General features: G+C 45.5%; 1 protein-coding gene across 1 annotated transcript in view; it reads right to left on the reverse strand.

Annotated features, from left to right (window-relative positions):
* Positions 1-19,495, reverse strand: part of LOC134446826 (protein kinase C alpha type-like) — a 289,331-nt gene that overhangs the window by 10,775 nt on the left and 259,061 nt on the right. The window contains exon 16 of the mRNA XM_063196121.1: positions 6,230-6,370. Within this exon, the coding sequence (XP_063052191.1) occupies positions 6,230-6,370 (141 nt within the window). The remainder of the gene's footprint in view (positions 1-6,229; positions 6,371-19,495) is intronic.

Here is a 19,495-nt window from a genome sequence, read left to right on the forward strand (position 1 = left end):
GCATGTGTATGTGTATGTGTATGTGTGTGCGCATGTGCATGTGTATGTGTATGTGTATGTGTGTGTGCATGTGTATGTGTATGTGTATGTGCATGTGCATGTGCATGTGCATGTGCATGTGCATGTGTATGTGCATGTGTATGTGTATGTGTATGTGTATGTGTATGTGTATGTGTATATGCATGTGTATGTGTGTGTGCATGTGTATGTGTATGTGTGTGTGTATGTGTATGTGCATGTGCATGTGTATGTGTATGTGCATGTGTATGTGCATGTGCATGTGTATGTGTATATGCCTGTGTATGTGCATGTGTATGTGTATGTGTATGTGTATGTGTATGTGCATGTGCATGTGTGTGTGTGTGTGTATGTGTATGTGTATGTGTGTGTGTGTGTATGTGTATGTGTATGTGTGTGTGTGTGTGTGTGTGTGTGTATGTGTATGTGTATGTGTATGTGTATGTGTATGTGTATGTGCATGTGCATGTGCATGTGTATGTGTATGTGTAAGTGTATGTGGGTGTGTGTGTGTGTATGTGTATGTGTATGTGTATGTGTGTGTGCTCTGTTTGCTCGAACACCACTGGCTCTCTTGACTCTTGTTCCAACGAGAAGGCCTCCCATTGCAAAGACACTGTGCATTTATTATAGATCTGTGCTCAATTATGCATCCACCTCCAATGAGAGCTTAAGATAGTGTTTCTCAAAGTGGGGCGTAAGCCCCCCTGGGGGGGTGCGGAGGCATCTCAGGGGGGTCGTCTGATTTTGGGTTTTTCCCCCCAAGGAAATTATTTCCTGTCTTGTCAATAAGTCAATAAGTTTAAAGTCCTCACCAACATTATGTTATTTATTGTCATGAATTTGAACAGCATAGGAAATGAACACAAATCTGTATTCAACTGCAGTCCCTCTTTGTTTAATCTCCATCAGTCACCTTTTGTTTGATTCTGCGCAGCGATCGCAATATTGGGGGGAGGGGGGGTGGTTACGGTTATGGGGGGGGGGCTCTTTAGACCCTCTGAAGGGGGGAATGATGGAAAAAGTTTGAGAACCACTGGCTTAAGGAATGATGAATATCTCACCACTGCCCTGGAGACATGGTAAAAACAGGGTCAGGGCAGGCAGGGTTGCCAGATGAGGCTGATCATTTCCAGCCCAAAAAATGCTCAAAACCCACCTAGAAGCACAAAATCCTGCCCAATTCTATTGATTTCTATGGCAAAAAATGTGCGGGTTTTTCTGCTAAATGCCATTTTTTCCAGCACAGAGCCATTCTAAGCAGCCCAATTGGGCGGGAAACAGCCCAATCTGGCAACACTGCAAGGCAGGCAGGAGCCGGGAGTGGCAAATGGGGGCAGGGGGGTTGAAAACGTCTACATGTACGGTATAATAATACACGTATACGTACGTACATGTAGACGTTTTCAACCCCCCTGCCCCCATTGACTTCCTGACAATTATGCTTACTCTACCCATGACTAGTCAGCACCCGACAACGTAGCAAGTCTTAGACGTTTTTTTGTTCAACCCTTTCTGAGATTTTGCATATATATCGAATTCTTTCATTTTTTTTAAACGTTTATTTAGCAGGAACAATATAGTGCACATTATTAGAAACATGACATGGCAAGGCCATGACACAACTTGCAGATGAGAATACATAAAACGTTTGTAGCTAGATAGCTAATTTACAACCTTAGTCCCTGATCAGGCTACCAATTCTAATAAAACATATAAATCACCTAAAATATTCAATATACAATTAATGGGGGCGTGACTTGCTTTAACGGATCCTGATTTTTAGGATCCTACCGGATACCGGATCCACTGCTTAAGATCCTGCCGAATCCGGATCCTGTGAAAAACCCCATTATCCTGCCGGATTCGAAACCGGATCTTGGATCCTGTGAATCTCTAGAAATTACACATGCACACCATGGACATGCATATTGTTACATGTGCTTCAGGCAACACATATATAATTACTGCTCCGTGGGCAAGGGCAAATGACGGCATCAAAACAGCACCTTCGTACCTCCATTTCTCTTTCACGCTTGCTGAGCTTTTTCAAGTTCCAGTTTCCGGGTTTTCATTTGTTTCATCTGTAATGCTAAGCTCTTCGTGTCAAACCTGGTTTGGACGCTTGAAAGACTAGTATTTGTATTCGTCTCAGGGGTTTGAATGGGACTTTAGACATGCACACGCACAAGCACGCATACACACACGTACACACACATACACACACACAGACACAAGCACACACACACACACACACAAACACACGCACACAGTCGTGCTATGTTTTGCTGGAAGCTGTCTGTGTCTTAAACATCACACGAGCATTAACATCACAAGATCATATACCTCAACAGAATTCACATTTTTGAAGATAAATTAAGATCTTTATGAGAGAAGATGCAGCACACTTGAATTCAGTTTAGACTCAGGCAACATTTAAAAGAAAGAATCTTTAAACACAATAATGAAGATGTGCATTCCCACAGAAAATGCAAAAAGTGGGCATGCCTTTGGGGCACAGGTTAGCAGTTTTAGGGAAAAAACGACATCATTAGCATGTTAGCATAGTGCACAATGTTAACATATATGATAACCTACCTTATCAGTCTGAAAGTGAAATCACAGTGAAATAAGTAAAATATTAGAAAATTAACATAATTAGCATGTTAACATGGTTAACACATATATGCTAAGAGAGATATCGGGCATTAGAGTGACTAATTAGGCTGAACACACTTGGAAGTGTGCACACTAGCTTTTGAGAAATGCCCGATCCTTTCTTGCTCCTAGCATATATATGCTAACCCACATGGATACTAGATGTCGTTTCCAGCCTTTTGGCGAGGCGGAACCTTGGGTGCCACCGTCTTGGTCCGGTACGTTTTTCAAATATGCTGCTTCACCACTACCTACATGATGATGTGCGTATCACCCCGATTGTTGGCAGCGTTATAATGGGTGAACATGGCAGCTTTTTGAATTGAGCCGACATAAAAGAATGGTCAACGGACATCTAGTATTCATACCGAAGTGATGGTGAAACCATAGTTAAAGGATAGCTCCACTATTCAGCACTTTTCTGAGTTTGGAATTTGGATTTTTTCTTAACTGTCTACTGTATGTACATGCCCATTCTGGTCCATGTAACCACCCTAAACATTTGTTTTCAAAAATGTCCAGCTCACCAAGTGATTAATGATGTGTACTGATATGCCCTAACTAGTATGAAAGCGAAATGGGTTTTCTGTCATGTTTTACTTTGCATTTTGTAAATGAAAGAAAAAAATTGGGAAAAATTCTTCATAAACAACGCCGGGAGATATTTGTGCCACAAAAAATTATGTAATCAATTAATACCCCTAACCACTTGGTGAGTTGCACATTTTCAAAAACATTTTTCGAGAACAAACTCTAAAGCAAAACCCAAATTAGGCAAATGACCACCGCAAACACAAAGGAAATGGGTGCAGACCACTCTAATGCATTGCAGCAACTCAGAAAAGGGGCTATAGGTGCTAAATAGTGGACATACCCATATCTTTGAAATTACAGAAGTTTCTGTAAAGATTAACATTACTATCAGGTAAGTGTAACGGAGGCCAACTAGCAGAGTGTGGCGTGGAATGTTAGTAAACCCTCCCTCCCGAGTCCTCAATACAGTGCGGTAGCGTTGGGCTATCGGACCAGCCCTTTAGCTCAGCGGACTCGTACTGTACCTCCCATTGCCGAACTGATGTAGTTGATGAGGTGGCAGGGTCGCGTCCCCGAGGGGGACAAAGCGTGCTGGAACACCTCCGTCACATAAGCATATTTAACATGCATCCTAATCAGATAAACTGGAATATAAGAGAAGGCTCAGAGATGGAGGTTGCTCATTATAATATTGCCAACTAGATTTAGTGTCACCAAAGACAAGTGAAAAATGAATGGGTTTCAATGGAACGGCCAACATTAATATTTTGTTTTCTTTGTATATTTTTTTTCGTCCTGAAATATTAATATTTAATTTGAAGTTAGCCCTAAAAAGGAGTAATTTGAGTATTTTTTTATTTTATTTTATTTTTTGCACCATCACATTATTATATACTGAGTCAGCAGCTGAATGTATGAGGCTAAATCCATATTAGCAGAATGCTATACAGGTCGAAATCTTCTGCCCAGCTAGAAAACCTAAACACTCCACAAAATTGACAATACAGCCTCTTATTTAATACCAGCCCTATTTCTTAACAGGATTTTTTTTTAAAAATGTATGAGGTTTATGTCTGGAAATTGGACTCCCATTCAATTTTCACTTGCCTGTGTGCGCCAACTAAGCGGAACTGCAAGCTTAATGGCTACAATGGGCACCAATCAGAGCGAGCCTTCCCTTCTCCTACTTTCTCTGTCCTAATACCTTAGCTAAGGGACACTGGATATATTGGACTTTTTTTTTGTATGTTTAACTAATTTAGCATGACTAGCTTAATTTGCATTGTTAGCATGCATGCTAGGCTACCTTAGCAAAGTGTAAGTGGAATCACAGTGAAGTAAATAACAGTTTAGTAAAATTAGCAGTGTGGTATTTAGAATGAGTGTAGAGCAAGGCAGTCGTGAGCTGTGTGCTACCTACTAGAGGTTTACCCGAAAGCTAAGCGGCCACTAGGCAGACTTAGACCGATGGCTTGACACTTTGCTTCAGCTGAATATCAACAGCTGTCTCCCTAAAGACCCAGAAAATTGCTCCGTGACACACCCGGAAATGGTGTGGTAGCAATGGCGGATAGTTAATAAGGTTGATTAAGTAAGGGTTAACGTTCGGCGAGAAGGTCGCTACCGTGGAATAGCAGCACGACAGAGAGAATCTTTAGACCCCGACGCGGAGCGTGAAGTGCTGCTATTCCACAAAGCGACCGACTCGCCGAAAGTTAACCCGCTTATTATATGGATATACTAAAATGATTCACACATGGCGGGGACATTTCTTTAGGCCTATTTAATGTTAAGTCTATTATAGTTTTTAATGTCAAAAGATTGTTGCTGCGCAAAACAAAACAGTGCCGTTGTGGAACACCGCTAGTCAACAGCTAGGTAGCCAGGACAACAGGTGTTGTCTATCACAGCAGCTGATTAGAGTCTTGTTGAAAAGTCGCTTTAGCAGTGAAAAGTCTTGTTGACTTTGACAGCGGTCAGTTATAGACCAACCCGTCCGTTATCGAAAAAAATAACAGACGTGCGAACGTTGGGGAGCCCCGTTGAAATGAATGGAGCATTCGACCGATGACGTCACACCATATAATAATGGTTAATAAGGTGGATAGTGCAGCGCATTAGTCCACTGAGTAAGGAATGTAACAGCAGAGTTCTAAAATTCTAAAAAAAAAAAAAAAAAAAAAAAAGGAATCTAGTCTGGGTGTTCCATGCCTCCCTTAATTGGCTACACCTGTACACCGTCTGGCTGCTAAACTGGAGGAGTGCATAGTGACATCATCAGCCTGAGCCTTTAACCATTCATTTTAATGGGACAAATAGTCTGAGAAAAACGACAATTGCGGACTAGTTTAAATCCAAATGTAGCATACTATCTCCAAACTGGGCCAGTCCTTTTAGAGTTTGAACGGTGACTATCTTAACAGCCTAAGGAGGAGTACATTTTGTGAGGCGGAGAATAGCTGATTATACAGGACTTACCAAGAACAGTGAATGGGCCTTGCCTAGGAAAGCCCACTAAATTGAAGGACCACAGTAAAAAGCTAAAATGATGCAAAAAAAATCATATAGAACTATGCCACACATGCTCTCTGTGAACCTTTTACTGTTTGACAGTGATATTGTGAAGTTTAGTGTGTACTATGTGTACTGTTGCATCTATTCCATTAGAATGTGTTCATTCAGCTCTAACATACCAACATTTTTAATATAAAAGCTCAAATCTCAAGATCCTGAATGCAGCATATATGTCGCTCCAGGTGAAAATGGGTTTATACAATTGAAGTTTGCCTCACTGGCATACCGGTACCTGTTTGCATTCCCCAACATATCCCATAACGACATTGGGAATATCATTAACAAGAATATCAGGAACATGCACACAAGGCAAGCACGCGCGCACACACACACACACACACACACACACACACACACACACACACACACACACACACACACACACACACACACACACACACGCACGCACGCACGCACGCACGCACACACACACACACACACTCACCCCTTTGGGTTTGAATGGCGGCTGAATGTCGCGGTTCTCCAGGCGATCCCAGTCGATGCGTCGGAAGAAGGCGTGCTCCTTGATGTCGCGCTCGCCCTCCGTCCCACAGCCCAGACGCTTAGACGGGTGCTTGGTCATCAGCTAAAGAAGCAGAGAACCACCAGATCAGCCAGCGAAAAAAAACTGTTCATTAGAAAACATGGTTACACTTTACTTGACATGTCGCTGCATAACAAGTGTAGCACAACACATAGCAGCTGTTATACACTTTGCATGACGTATTCATGACTGTTTCGTAAGACATGCGTACTAAAACCTTTCATAAACATGGAAGATAAAAGGACAGTAACTTGTCAAAATCAGTAATCATTGAAGGTTCAGGACAAAGCCTGCAATGCTGCTTTGTTTAACTTTTATTTTGACAAGTTGCTGTCCCTCCGTCCGCTATAGGTTCATGAAAGGTTTGGCATGAATGCGTCATGAAACAACCATGAATGCTTTGTGCAGACTTTATAACAGCTGCTATGAATGTGTTTTGCAGGAACATGTCAAGTAAAGTGTTACCGAAAACATTGTACACAGAAAACATGGTGTCATCAGTGTTTCCCGCAGACCAAGTGGCAATGTGTGGTGCGACATAGGGCTGCACGATTATGGAAAAAAAATCATAATCACGATTATTTTGGTGAAAATCGTAATCACGATTATTAATCACGATTATTGATTTTCTGCAGATTTTTTTCAAAATTATAACAAGATGAAATATAACCAAGAATGGGTTATATACGGGATGAGCAAAATGAATTGTAATAATTATGTAAAGGCAATAGCATGAAACTTAGGTGGACAGATTTCTGGCCAGAAACACCAGCCTGTCAGTATGTTCTGGCTTCAAGGACGCTCTCAATGGTAGGTCACTATTGCCACGATTAAATCACGATTCAAATCACAACTTCGATTTCACCATTTTATCACGATTTTCGATTATTTTTGATTAATTGTGCAGCCCTAGTGCGACTCTTACATCCCTCTCCCCATAACCCCTGTGTAAACATTGTGTGAACGCAAGTGTTGTGTGCCCTCAGTGGCATGTACTGTACATGAAGGTTGAATCAATTTTCCGTGCTCGGATTTCATATTGTGGTGCTGCACTACAAAATGGTCTATGTGCGGAAAACGTAATGGAGGTACCCTGAGCATGGTAACGTCCGGCCGCACTGCTCTCTTGGGGCGCCATTGGGGGCTGCCCCCTTGCACGGGTGAGGCATAATGCTATTTCGTTGTGTGCAGTGAACACTTGTGTGTGTGTGCTCTGGAGTGCTGTGTCACAATGACAATGGGAGTTGGCGTTTCCCAGTTGGGCTTTCACTTTTGACTTTCCAATGGTTAAGGGGCTGGTTTGAGAACTAGGAGGTTGCAGGATTTGAGTCTAATACCAGTAGGGAGGGTTTATAAGGCTATTCTCAGAGCACTGCATGTTAAGGCCACGTCAGAATTTCACAAAATTTCTCCAAAATCTGCATGTGTGCAACTTAAAGGCCTCAATTATTCAGCATAACGATGGACCTTGTTTCTCAATAATTGAAGGAAAATAGATTAAAAATATATGGCCAACCCATGATCTGGTCCACTCCTGAACCTGAGAAGACCTCCACACGTCTCTGACCCATGCTGACGACAGCACTGCTGACATGGCCAAGACTCCTTCTTTTCAAAAAGGTGTGTGTGTGTGTGTGTGTGTGTGTGTGTGTGTGTGTGTGTGTGTGTGTGTGTGTGTGTGTGTGTGTGTGTGTGTGTGTGTGTGTGTGTGTGTGTGTGTGTGTGTGTGTGTGTGTGTGTGTGTAAATGGCCAAGAGTCCAATTTTACAGCACGGAGAATCACTGTATCTTTTGTAGCATCAGCAGTCTGGAGAAGAAGGGTCTCATAACTCTCATAGGGCCTGCCAGCTACTCAGTGATGTCACAAGGTGTGTGTGTGTGTGTGTGTGTGTGTGTGTGTGTGTGTGTGTGTGTGTGTGTGTGTGTGTGTGTGTGTGTGTGTGTGTGTGTGTGTGTGTGTGTTAGAGAGAGTGTGTCTGTGTGGGAGTGTGTGTGTGTGTGTGCGTGTGTGTGTGTGTCTGTGCATGTGCACGTGTACATGTACGTGTACATGTTTGTCTCTGTGTGTGTGTGTGTGTGTGTATGTGTGTGTGTGTGTTAGAGAGAGTGTGTCTGTGTGAGTGTGTGTGTGTGTGTGTGTGCGTGTGTGTATGTGTGTGTGTTAGAGAGAGTGTCTCTGTGTGGGAGTGTGTGTGCGTGTGTGTGTGTGTGTGTGTGTGTGTGTGTGTGTGTGTGTGTGTGTGCATGTGCGCGTGTACGTGTACGTGTATGTGTACGTGTTTGTGTGTGTGTGTGTGTGCGTGTGTGTGTGTGTGTGTGTGTGTGTGTGTGTGTGTGTGTGTGTGTGTGTGTGTGTGTGTGTGTTAGAGAGAGTGTCTCTGTGTGGGAGTGTGTGTGTGTGTGTGTGTGTGTGTATGTGCGCGTGTACATGTACGTGTACGTGTACGTGTACGTGTTTGTCTGTGTGTGTGTGTGTGTGTGTGTGTGTGTGTGTATGTGTGTGTGTGTGTGTCTGTGTTTACACGACATATCTCATCAGGTCTACAGTACATAGTAAAATAGGAGCCTGGCAATAAACACCAAAGGAGGAAATGCATTTATATCCACAGTGGAGAGAAATGCTGTGACCCAAACCTCATCCCACCTCTTAGAGTGGAGAGGGAAATAGAGAAAGGTGCAGGCTATCTGAGTCGAGCTGGAGAATGAAATAGCATTTATCGGCCCTGCCGTGGCCATCTGGGTAGGGCACTTCCCTGCCATGCGGCTGACCCGGGTTCGATTCCCAGATCGGGTCGTTTGCTGACCCCTCCCCGTCTCTCTCCCACTCATTTCCTTCTTTCTTCCCCGATTCCTTTCATTTACATTTGTTAACTTTGTGAAGCACATTGAGTTGCACCTGTGTATGAAATGCGCTATATAAATAAACTTGCCTTGCCTTACTCTTCACTGTCCCTTCCTAATAAAGTTGACACCCCCCCCACCCCCCCCCACAAAGACAAAAGTCGTGGCAATGTTGACAGGGCAAGAGGGATGAAAATGCAGCGTCTCATTTAGACGTGGGGAATCATTTACAACATGGGTCACCAACCTTTCTGGATCCGAGGGCTACTAAGGGCTACTCGAGGGCTATTTTTGTTCAAAATCCCCTGCTGATGTCTTGGCATCATTCTCAAATCACACTATTATTGAATGATAATTTACTTATATGTTATAAAGAATAAATAATCTCATATTTAAATCAAGAAAAGCATTAACTGTGACTAAAATCTGGTAGTCGTCACTGTTTATTAACATCCTTGGTGGGCACCTCAGAAGCTCCTGGAGGGCTACCTAGCGCCCACGGGCACAACGTTGGTGACACCTGATTTACAACATGAAACGAGAATCAAATCTTCACTTAGAGAGTAGTGAAAAAGCAAAGACAACCCCATTTAATTGTCACAAGCAAAGACAACCCCATTCTATTGTCACAAGCAAAGACAACCCCATTCAATTGTCATAAGGGATTGGAGGTCTGATGGTTCACTTGCTTTGGTCCGGACCCGAGTTTGTTGGTGGCCCAAAAAAGGAGCAAACAAGCAAACAACGTGACGGTAGGGACACATAGGAGGTGAAGCAAGCGAAGCGAAGAGATCCAAACGTCATCAGGTTGTCGCGGCGAATCAAATGGAATGGAACGGTTATGTTGTTAATTTGATTGGGCCGCAGCAGGCGAATTCGCTCCTCATTTGCATAACATTAAACTTTCTTTAATAATTTTGCTTCGCTTCGCTCCTGTTCGCTTGCTTTCACTTGCCATCGCTTGCCTTTGCCTCTCTCATAGGAATGAATGGCAAAGTTCGCAAATTCGTGTGTATGTGTCCCTACCGTGAGAGGAGCACTTTTGGAGAATGTAATCTGGAGGTGGTGCGTGTGTCCTCACAGAGGAGATGAGAAGCGAAGACACAGCCACCCCATGTGGTGGAGTAAGTTAAAAAAAGAAGAGGAAAAAAAGAAAAAAAGATATGGTTTCGTCTCATCTCACCGTGCTCCACTTATGCCTCTTTTCCACTGCCAGTTTTCTGGTAGGCCTGCAGTTCGACACAGCATGACTCAGCCGCCACTTTTTGATTGGGCATGACACAGCACAGTCGAAGAGCAAAAAGTGGCAGCGGAGCTACGCCGTGTCGAGCTGTAGGCCTACCAGAAAAAACGGCAGTGGAATAAAAGAGGCATTGCAGAGCTCCTCCCCTGTGTTGTCTGTTGTCCCCCCCACACTTTCCCATCCCATGCTGCAGCTGTGTGAGAAGGGATCTAATTCACAGGTCTCTCCACCCACATGCTCGACTCTACTCTCACCTTCCAGAGGCGGACTTTCCATTAGGCAAACCTAGGCAATTGCCTAGGGCCCTGACCAAATCTGTCCTCCATAGGGCCCTCAGCTGTCGCACTAGTAGTGGTAAACACACACTAAAAAGTAGGCTCAATCTTTATTTGCTTTATTCACTTATGTGAATTAATCGAAGATATATATGAGACAAAACACTAAAATAGCATCAAAAACACAGAATTGTATGGCTGTATATGATGACTTTTGAGGGCCCCATGTTTATATTTTGCCTAGGGCCCAAAGATGACTAGATCCGCCTCTGCTCTCACCTTCCCTCTGCTCATCTCATCTCATCTCCATGTAGACTACGGATCTGCAAATGGACTATCACACCTGCCGCTACTAAACGCAGCAAGACTCCACAGCAGTCAGTCTACTGTACTGCAGTGTTTCCCAACCAGGGGTACGTGTACCACTAGGGGTACGTGAGCGCACTGGAGGGGGTACTTGGGAAAATGTAATAATAGCAAATATATGGGGCATAGTCACATTGAAATAGAGGAAGAGATATAGAGCATGAATGAGGGGGTACACATGGCACAACAAAAAGGTTTAGGGGGTACGTGAGACGAAAAAGGTTGGGAACCACTGCTGTACTGTACAGTACACAACAGCACCTTTAGTCTCGTCCACTGGCCAAAAATACACTACTGACTGAGTCAAAAATAGAAGTGAGACAAAGCTCATTTGACAAACCCCATGGTCAAATAATACTGCACGTAACACCCCCCCCAACCCCACCAAAAAATAAAATAAAAATCATAGACACCACATGACACATGCCTTTACTGCATACTTTGTAAGTCTTACACATGCCAGTGGGACGGCCCTGTAGTCTGAATGAGCAATGTGTTCTCACTGGGTGTACTGCCCTCCTAATGGTGTTCATAACCAAAATTAGACAGCCAGCCAAACTCCCTGAATGATGACACGAGAGTCAGGATGTAGCGTCTCAAGCTCCAAGATTTATGTAGACTCTTGTTGTCAGACAAGGTGTAAAACTGAAATAATACAGAAATAAAGCGGAATGAATTTCTTATACAATCACTAGAGTATACATATTAAACCAAAATTACATTAATCGAACTAGAAATAAATGACAGGCATGTTCAATATCCTGGATACATTGTAAATTAGCATATCCTATGCTGAGCAATGATGACAAACCGAAATCTAGATATTAATCTAACAACATAAACAATTCTTTCAATATACCTCAAAACTAAAAGATATCAATGTTATTAACACATTTCTACTTACAGACGATGCTTTCTACGGCTCAAAACAAACGGATGGTAATAGATGAGAAGACAGCTTCATGATCTGCTGACATCTGCTTGAACTGACAGGAACATGTGCTTAAACTACTTCCTGTATTTCCTTTTCCCAATTTCCAACTTCCTGTTGCAATACCCAATTTGACCACATTACCAAAAAGGGGGGCGCTAAAATGCCAAAAAACTTAAAACTGCCTGGGAGGCAGAACACTCCCCGCCTGGCGTCTGTGATGCCACTAACATTTAAATCATTCAAACACTTAGTCCTCTTTGGGAAGAAGAAGGATGACGGCTGAGACTGGTCTCAGGAATGTCTTTGGTATCCCTTGCGCTGCAGTCTTCACTTCGACCTTCCGCACCTTTCCATCCTGGCTTGGGTGGGTCGCTGTCACCAGTGCCAGGGGCCACTCGTTTCTTGCAGCTTGGCTGTCTTTCAACAGCACTACGTCGCCTTGTTGCAGGTTGCGGTGTGCCCCAACCCACTTGCGACGGCTCTGTAGTGTAGGGAGGTACTCACGTCTCCATCGGGTCCAGAACGTGCTCGCGAGGGCTTGAACCTGTCTCCATTGGCTCTGGTGGAGGTCTTTGTCTGAGAAGTTCCCAGGTGGAGGAGGCACAGCACCCTTTTGTGTGAGCAGCGTTGTGGGAGTCAAGAGGAAAGGAGCATCCGGATCGGTGGACACTGGAGTAAGGGGTCTGGCGTTGATGATCGCAGACACTTCACACATGAAAGTGCATAGGACCTCATGGGAGAGATGGACGTGCTCCTGTAGCAGTATGGAGTCGAAGATTCGTCGGGATACTCCAATCATCCGCTCCCAAGAGCCTCCCATGTGCGACGAGTAGGGGGGATTGAACTCCCAAGAGCAACCTTGGTCACTCAGGTATCTCTGGATACTGGGTCCTTGTTGTTGTTTTGCCAGTCCGAGTTCCTTGCTAGCGGCGATGAAATTGGTCCCGCAATCAGACCTTAGTTGCTTTGCAGGTCCCCGGATTGCAAAGAATCGCCTCAGGGCGTTGATGCAACAAGAGGTGTCCATGGACTCGATTACCTCGATATGCACCGCTCTGGTGCTCATGCATGTAAACAATATCGCCCATCTTTTGCTTTCAGCATGCCCGCCTCTGGTGCGTCTCGCAGTGACCTTCCACGGCCCGAAAACGTCCAGCCCAACGTAACTGAAGGGTGGAGATGTGCTGAGACGCTCAGGTGGCAGGTCTGCCATGGTTTGCTCTTCCATCTTGCCTCGTAGCTTCCGACAGGTGACACACCCATGTATGATGGAGCTGACGAGCCTTTTGCTTCCGATGATCCACAAGCCTGAAGACCTTACAGCACCTTCAGTGAAATGGCGCCCCTGATGTTTCACCTGCTTGTGGTGGTAGGACACTAACAGGGCAGAGACATGGTTGCGCTTAGGTAGAACAAGGGGTTTCTTTTCAGCGTGTTCCAATGGGGCATGTGTGAGCCTGCCTCCAATTCTCATGAGGCCTTCTTCCACCACTGGACTGAGCTTAAAGAGTGGGCTGTTGCTGGGTAGAGCCTCGCCATTGGTCAGAGCAGAGAACTCTGCTGGGAAAGCTTCTCTTTGGACAGCCTGTATGATGACATTCATGGCTTGTGAACGCTCATCGGGTGTGCGGGGTTGTTCGCACCAATGCCAGCAGCCTTTACATCCCTTGGCATAGTCCTTAGACTTGCGACACCGGACTATGTGGATGAGCAAGGCAACAGCTCTCACTAGTGAGTCCCAAGTTGAAAAGCGCTTGAACCTATCTGTCGTGAGGGATTGCGCTTGGATCTGTGTGTGGAAGCTTGATACCTCAGGACGGACCTCAACGTCAAGTTTGGGACTGATGAGTTCAAAGGACTGGGACTCGGACTCCTCTTGCAGGTCATTGTACGGTCTTTGGAGGAAAGCTGGTCCACTGAACCATGTCGTTTTTGCCAGGTTTGATGCAGAGACACCCCTGGATGCGTGATCAGCCGGATTGTGCTCTGTTGGTACATAGAGCCACTGCTCTGGCTTGGTCGACTGACGTATCCTCTGCACTCTGTTGTGTACATACACGTAGAAGCGCTTTACCTCGTTATGTATGTACCCTAAGACCACTTTGCTATCGCAGTAAAACTTGACTGCATCCATCTTGAGGTCGATCTCGTCAAGGATGAGCTCTGCCATTTCTACTGCTAGCACAGCGCCACAAAGTTCGAGCCGAGGGATGGTAGGCTTGCACTGAGGGGCTAACTTGGCTTTCCCTAGGACGAAGCCAACGTTGCTGTTTCCGTCTTCATCAATGGCTCGAAGGTAGGCAACTGCACCAATAGCCTTGGTGGAGGCGTCGGAGAACACACACAGTTCCAGTCGGCGTGCCTTAGTGAGGGAATCTGGTGTGTAGGTACGCGGGATGTGCAGCTCTTTCAGCTCCAGGAGTGAGTCTCTCCAGGTTACCCATTCACTTCGTTTCTCCTCCGGGAGTGGAGCGTCCCAATCCGAAGTGTCACAGGTAAGTTCCCGTAGAAGAGCTCTTCCTTGCACTGTGACCGGAGAGGCTAGACCGAGTGGATCAAAGACACTGTTGATGGTGGACAGGACACCACGCCGGGTGAATGGCTTGTCACCCACGGACACTTGGAAGGTAAAGGCATCGCTAGCTATCTCCCAGCACAACCCAAGACTTCGCTGTAAAACAGTGCTCTCCTCGCTCAGATCTAGATCCTGAATGCTTACAGCATGATCCTCTGGTGGGAAGGCCTTCATTACAGCTGTGCTGTTGGAGACAATTTTGTGAAGTCGAAGGTTTGACTCGGCGAGAGATGCTTGCGTCCTCTTGAGAAGGCTGATCGCCTCTGTGTCGCTGGGCAAGGACATGAGCCCGTCGTCCACATAGAAGTGTCTCTCTATGAACCTTTGCGTGTCTGCGCCATGCTCACGTTCACCGTCTTTGGCGGCAAGCCTCAGCCCATAGATGGCGATGGAGGGCGAAGGGCTATTGCCAAAAACATGCACCTTCATCCGGTACTCGATGATGTCTTTCGTTGGGTCGTTATCCCTGAACCACAAGAACCTCAAGAAGTTCCGGTGGTCTTCCCGGACCAGAAAGCAGTAGAACATTTTCTGGATGTCCGCCATGATTGCCACTTGCTCCTTTCGGAAGCGGATAAGGACTCCCAGCAGGCTATTGTTAAGGTCTGGGCCTGTTAACAGCACGTTGTTAAGGGAGACGCCACATTCCTGAGCACTGGAGTCGAATACCACTCGAATTTGATCAGGCTTTCGAGGGTGATAGACTCCAAATGTCGGGAGGTACCAGCACTCTTCGTCTTGCATCAGGGGAGGGGCTGGTTCGGCATGATCGTCCTCAAACACCTTTCTCATGAAGTCGAGGAACTGCTGCTTCATCACAGGTTTCCTGTTCAGGGTCTGACAAAGTGAGTTGAGACGATTGAGTGCCTGTTTCCGATTGTTTGGGAGTCGCCTTCGCGGGACCTTGAAGGGTAATGGGGCAACCCAGTTGTTCTTGTCATCTCTGTACACCTCCGAGTCCATGATCTTTAGAAAGGCTACGTCTTCGATGGATTGAGCAACCTTATTGTCGTTTTCTGTTGTTTGGAACAGGTTCTGACCCAAGCTATGCTCTGTAACTCTTTCTGGACTGGACTTGCAGGTGTTGGCAAGACCACTTGGTTGCTCCCCGCCGTGGCACACTTTCTCTTTCAGGTCGATGAAGTTGTTGCAGGGTGACAAGAAGGAAGGGCGTCCCTTCTCCAAAACGTGGGTCTTGAAGGCACTCACCTTAGGCTTGTGGGCGTGTCCAAGGCACACTTCTCCAACTATCGTCCAGCCTAAATCCAATCTCTGAGCAAAGGGGGAATCATGTGGACCATTTATCTGCTGGCGCACCTTATGTGCTCTTATGATGTCTCTCCCTAGCAAGAGAAGGATTTGTGCGTTTGGGTCAAGCTCAGGGATGTGCTTTGCCACGGACTTCAGGTGGGGATGGAGCAGAGCTACCGTTGGCGTCGGAATTTCTGACCTATTGGTGGGTACTTGGTCGCATTCTATCAGCGGTGGCAAAGCTAGGGTAACTCCTCCATTCACAGACTCTATCTCAAAGCCTTCTGCCTTGCGGCCTGACATTTCCATGGTGCCAGCACATGTTCTCAATGAGTAGAGAGAGGAGCTGCTCTTGACATCGAATAGGTCAAAGAATTCAGGCCTTACCAATGAGCGGTTGCTCTGGTCGTCATGTACGGCATACATGTTGATGGCCTTGTTGCGCTGCCCCTTGGGAAATACACGGACCAAGCATATTTTCGAACAGGACATCGGTGGCTGCCCTTCACCGCAAATCTCAGTGCAACGTGACGTGACTGTAGGCACAGACGCGAGTTCTCCTTCCTCTTTTTCCTCAGGCGTAGAAGCTGGAGCTGAAACTTTGGGTGTCTGAGGTGCTGGGCCAGCGTGCATGGCTGAGATGTGGCGGTCGCTTTCACACTCGCTGCATTTGAGGGTGACTTTACATTCTTTGGCCAGATGGGTAGTTGATGCACAGCACCTGTAGCATATCCCATTTTCACGGAGGAACAACTTCCGTTCTTCGAGTGTCTTAGCTCTGAATCCACGGCATTTCTTCAATGGGTGTGGCTTATCATGGATTGGACAGTTCTTGCCAGGGTTCTCAGCCTGCTTTGAGGAGACGTCGGACTCAGTCTCTGCAGCAACATCGGTTTTGTGGACTGATACTGGCACTTTTCCGCTCCGATAGCCTGTTTTGTCTTTCACAGGTGGATTGCTACTGTTGGGGATAGCAAAACTTGGATCGTTCCTGGTTTCTGCCTCATAGTAGACAAAGTCCGCGAAGAAGGAAAATGGGGGAAAGCACCCGTCGTATTCATCTTTGAACCTTGAGCCTCGTGTTATCCATTTTTCCTGTAGGGCATGCGGAAGTTTCTCTACTATAGGGCTGATGCCCCGAGAGGTATCCAGGAAGGCCAACCCAGGTAGGTATCCGTCCTCTTTCGCGGATAGAAACTCCATAAGGAGGTCTCCGAGCTCCCTTAGCTTGACATAGTCCTTGCTGGCGATTTTAGGGAATGCATCCAGTTTCTTGAAAAGCGCTTTTTCAAGTACTTCAGGCGCTGCATATAGCTTTATCAGCCTACTCCATGCGTTGTTCAGTGCTGCATTGGGATCGTTGACATGCACCTGACGAATTGTACGGACATGACAGGATGACTCCTTCCCCAGCCACTTAGTCAAGAGGTCCAATTCTTCGCTGGCTGAAAGGCCGAGACCTCTGATGGCGTTGTGAAAGGAAGACTGCCAAGCCCTGAAACTCTCAGGGCGATCGTCGAACTGGGTGAGACCGGTAGTCACTAGCTCACGACGTGCTAAGTACTTCACAAAGTCTGTCATTCCAGGTGTCTTCTGCTGATCAGCAGGGTTGCTATGCTGATGAGGGACATAGGGTTGAGCTGAAGGGTCCATCTTGTGGTAAGTATGCTGTTGAGAGGTGTGTTGTTGAGCTGAAGGGGTTATATTGCGGCCAGTAGGGCGATGAGGTGAGTAGAATTGAGCTGAAGGGGTTGTGTTGTGGTAAGTATGGCGAAGAGAGCTGTAGGCTTGAGCTGAACGGGCCATATTAAGTAGCTGTGGTTTAGAGCGTGACTCACCTTCATTACGTTCCGTTTTAACAGGAAGGGGTGGCATAGAAGGTGTCACAGCGGGATGCTGAATGGGCGCTTCAGGTGAGATAGGAGCATTTTGGGGAGAGGGCCCGACTGCAGGAGAACCGGTTGGAGTGCCCCATGAAACTAAGGTTTCGTTAGCTTGACTGCCCGGAGGTGCATGGTCATCGTGGTGTGAGGATTGATGTAACTCATTCTGTTCTCTTACATAAGCGTTTGTTCGATCCTCAATCTCTGACCTTAATGATCTCCTGCTGCCGTGCACATTATCAGGCGCTCTAACCTCTTCCTCAGCGGCCTCCAAGATGTCTGCCTGCCTGCTAGCAGCTTCTGCCTCACACTGGTGTGCCAAAGTCTCCAGTTCAGCGTCAAGTTTTGCTTTATCTAGAGCTGCCTGTGCCTGCTCCAATTTTAGCTTTGATTCCCTTTCAGCCAACTCTACTTTTAATTTGGCTTCCTTCTCTGCGAATGATGCGCGTACGCGTGCCGCTTCCGCCTTTGCGCGGGCCTTAGCTGCTGCACTGGCTGAAGATACATTTGTGCGCGCACTGGCTCTGCTACTGACTTGAGATTTGGTGTCAAAATTCTTACTTGTTGCCATGATGTGTGATTTTTTGTCTTCTGTCCTGATCTGTCACTGTAGTTGGTGTTGAACCGGCTCACTCGTCTTTTTACTGTACTGCCCTCCTAATGGTGTTCATAACCAAAATTAGACAGCCAGCCAAACTCCCTGAATGATGACACGAGAGTCAGGATGTAGCGTCTCAAGCTCCAAGATTTATGTAGACTCTTGTTGTCAGACAAGGTGTAAAACTGAAATAATACAGAAATAAAGCGGAATGAATTTCTTATACAATCACTAGAGTATACATATTAAACCAAAATTACATTAATCGAACTAGAAATAAATGACAGGCATGTTCAATATCCTGGATACATTGTAAATTAGCATATCCTATGCTGAGCAATGATGACAAACCGAAATCTAGATATTAATCTAACAACATAAACAATTCTTTCAATATACCTCAAAACTAAAAGATATCAATGTTATTAACACATTTCTACTTACAGACGATGCTTTCTACGGCTCAAAACAAACGGATGGTGATAGATGAGAAGACAGCTTCATGATCTGCTGACATCTGCTTGAACTGACAGGAACATGTGCTTAAACTACTTCCTGTATTTCCTTTTCCCAATTTCCAACTTCCTGTTGCAATACCCAATTTGACCACATTACCAAAAAGGGGGGCGCTAAAATGCAAAAAAATGAAAACTGCCTGGGAGGCAGAACACTGGGGCTCTAGTGAATTTATATCATGATATCAATATTGCAGTCAAACAATATCAAATTTCATATCGATTTCAAACAATGTTTTTGTCATTTGTCTACACTGCCAAAAGGTATGTTACGCTATGCAGAACACATTCCCCTCCACTTGAGCCATTGCGAGTACAGAGCAGACTTGCAAGTCAACACTAATTCCTCTATGACCCTCCATTCACACTGCTGAAGGGAGGGAAGATTGTGAATTGTTTAGCACAATTATCTGTCCTCATCGACTAAAAATTGTGATATCAATATTGACTGAAATAATTGTGAAAAAATAGATTTTTCTCATAATCGAGCAGCCCTAGTTCTCAGTAACCCAGTTGGATCCAATCCACTGGGAACAACATGATAATGGGCTAGGGATGCACAGATACCACTTTTTTGAAAACCGATACAAGTACGAGTACATTAATGTGTGTACTTGCTGATACCGAGTACCGACACCGATACCTTTTACCACCAAAATACAATGAAAATAAATGCATGGCCGTGA

This window comes from Engraulis encrasicolus, chromosome 1, assembly GCF_034702125.1.
Source record: "Engraulis encrasicolus isolate BLACKSEA-1 chromosome 1, IST_EnEncr_1.0, whole genome shotgun sequence".
NCBI lineage: Eukaryota > Metazoa > Chordata > Actinopteri > Clupeiformes > Engraulidae > Engraulis > Engraulis encrasicolus.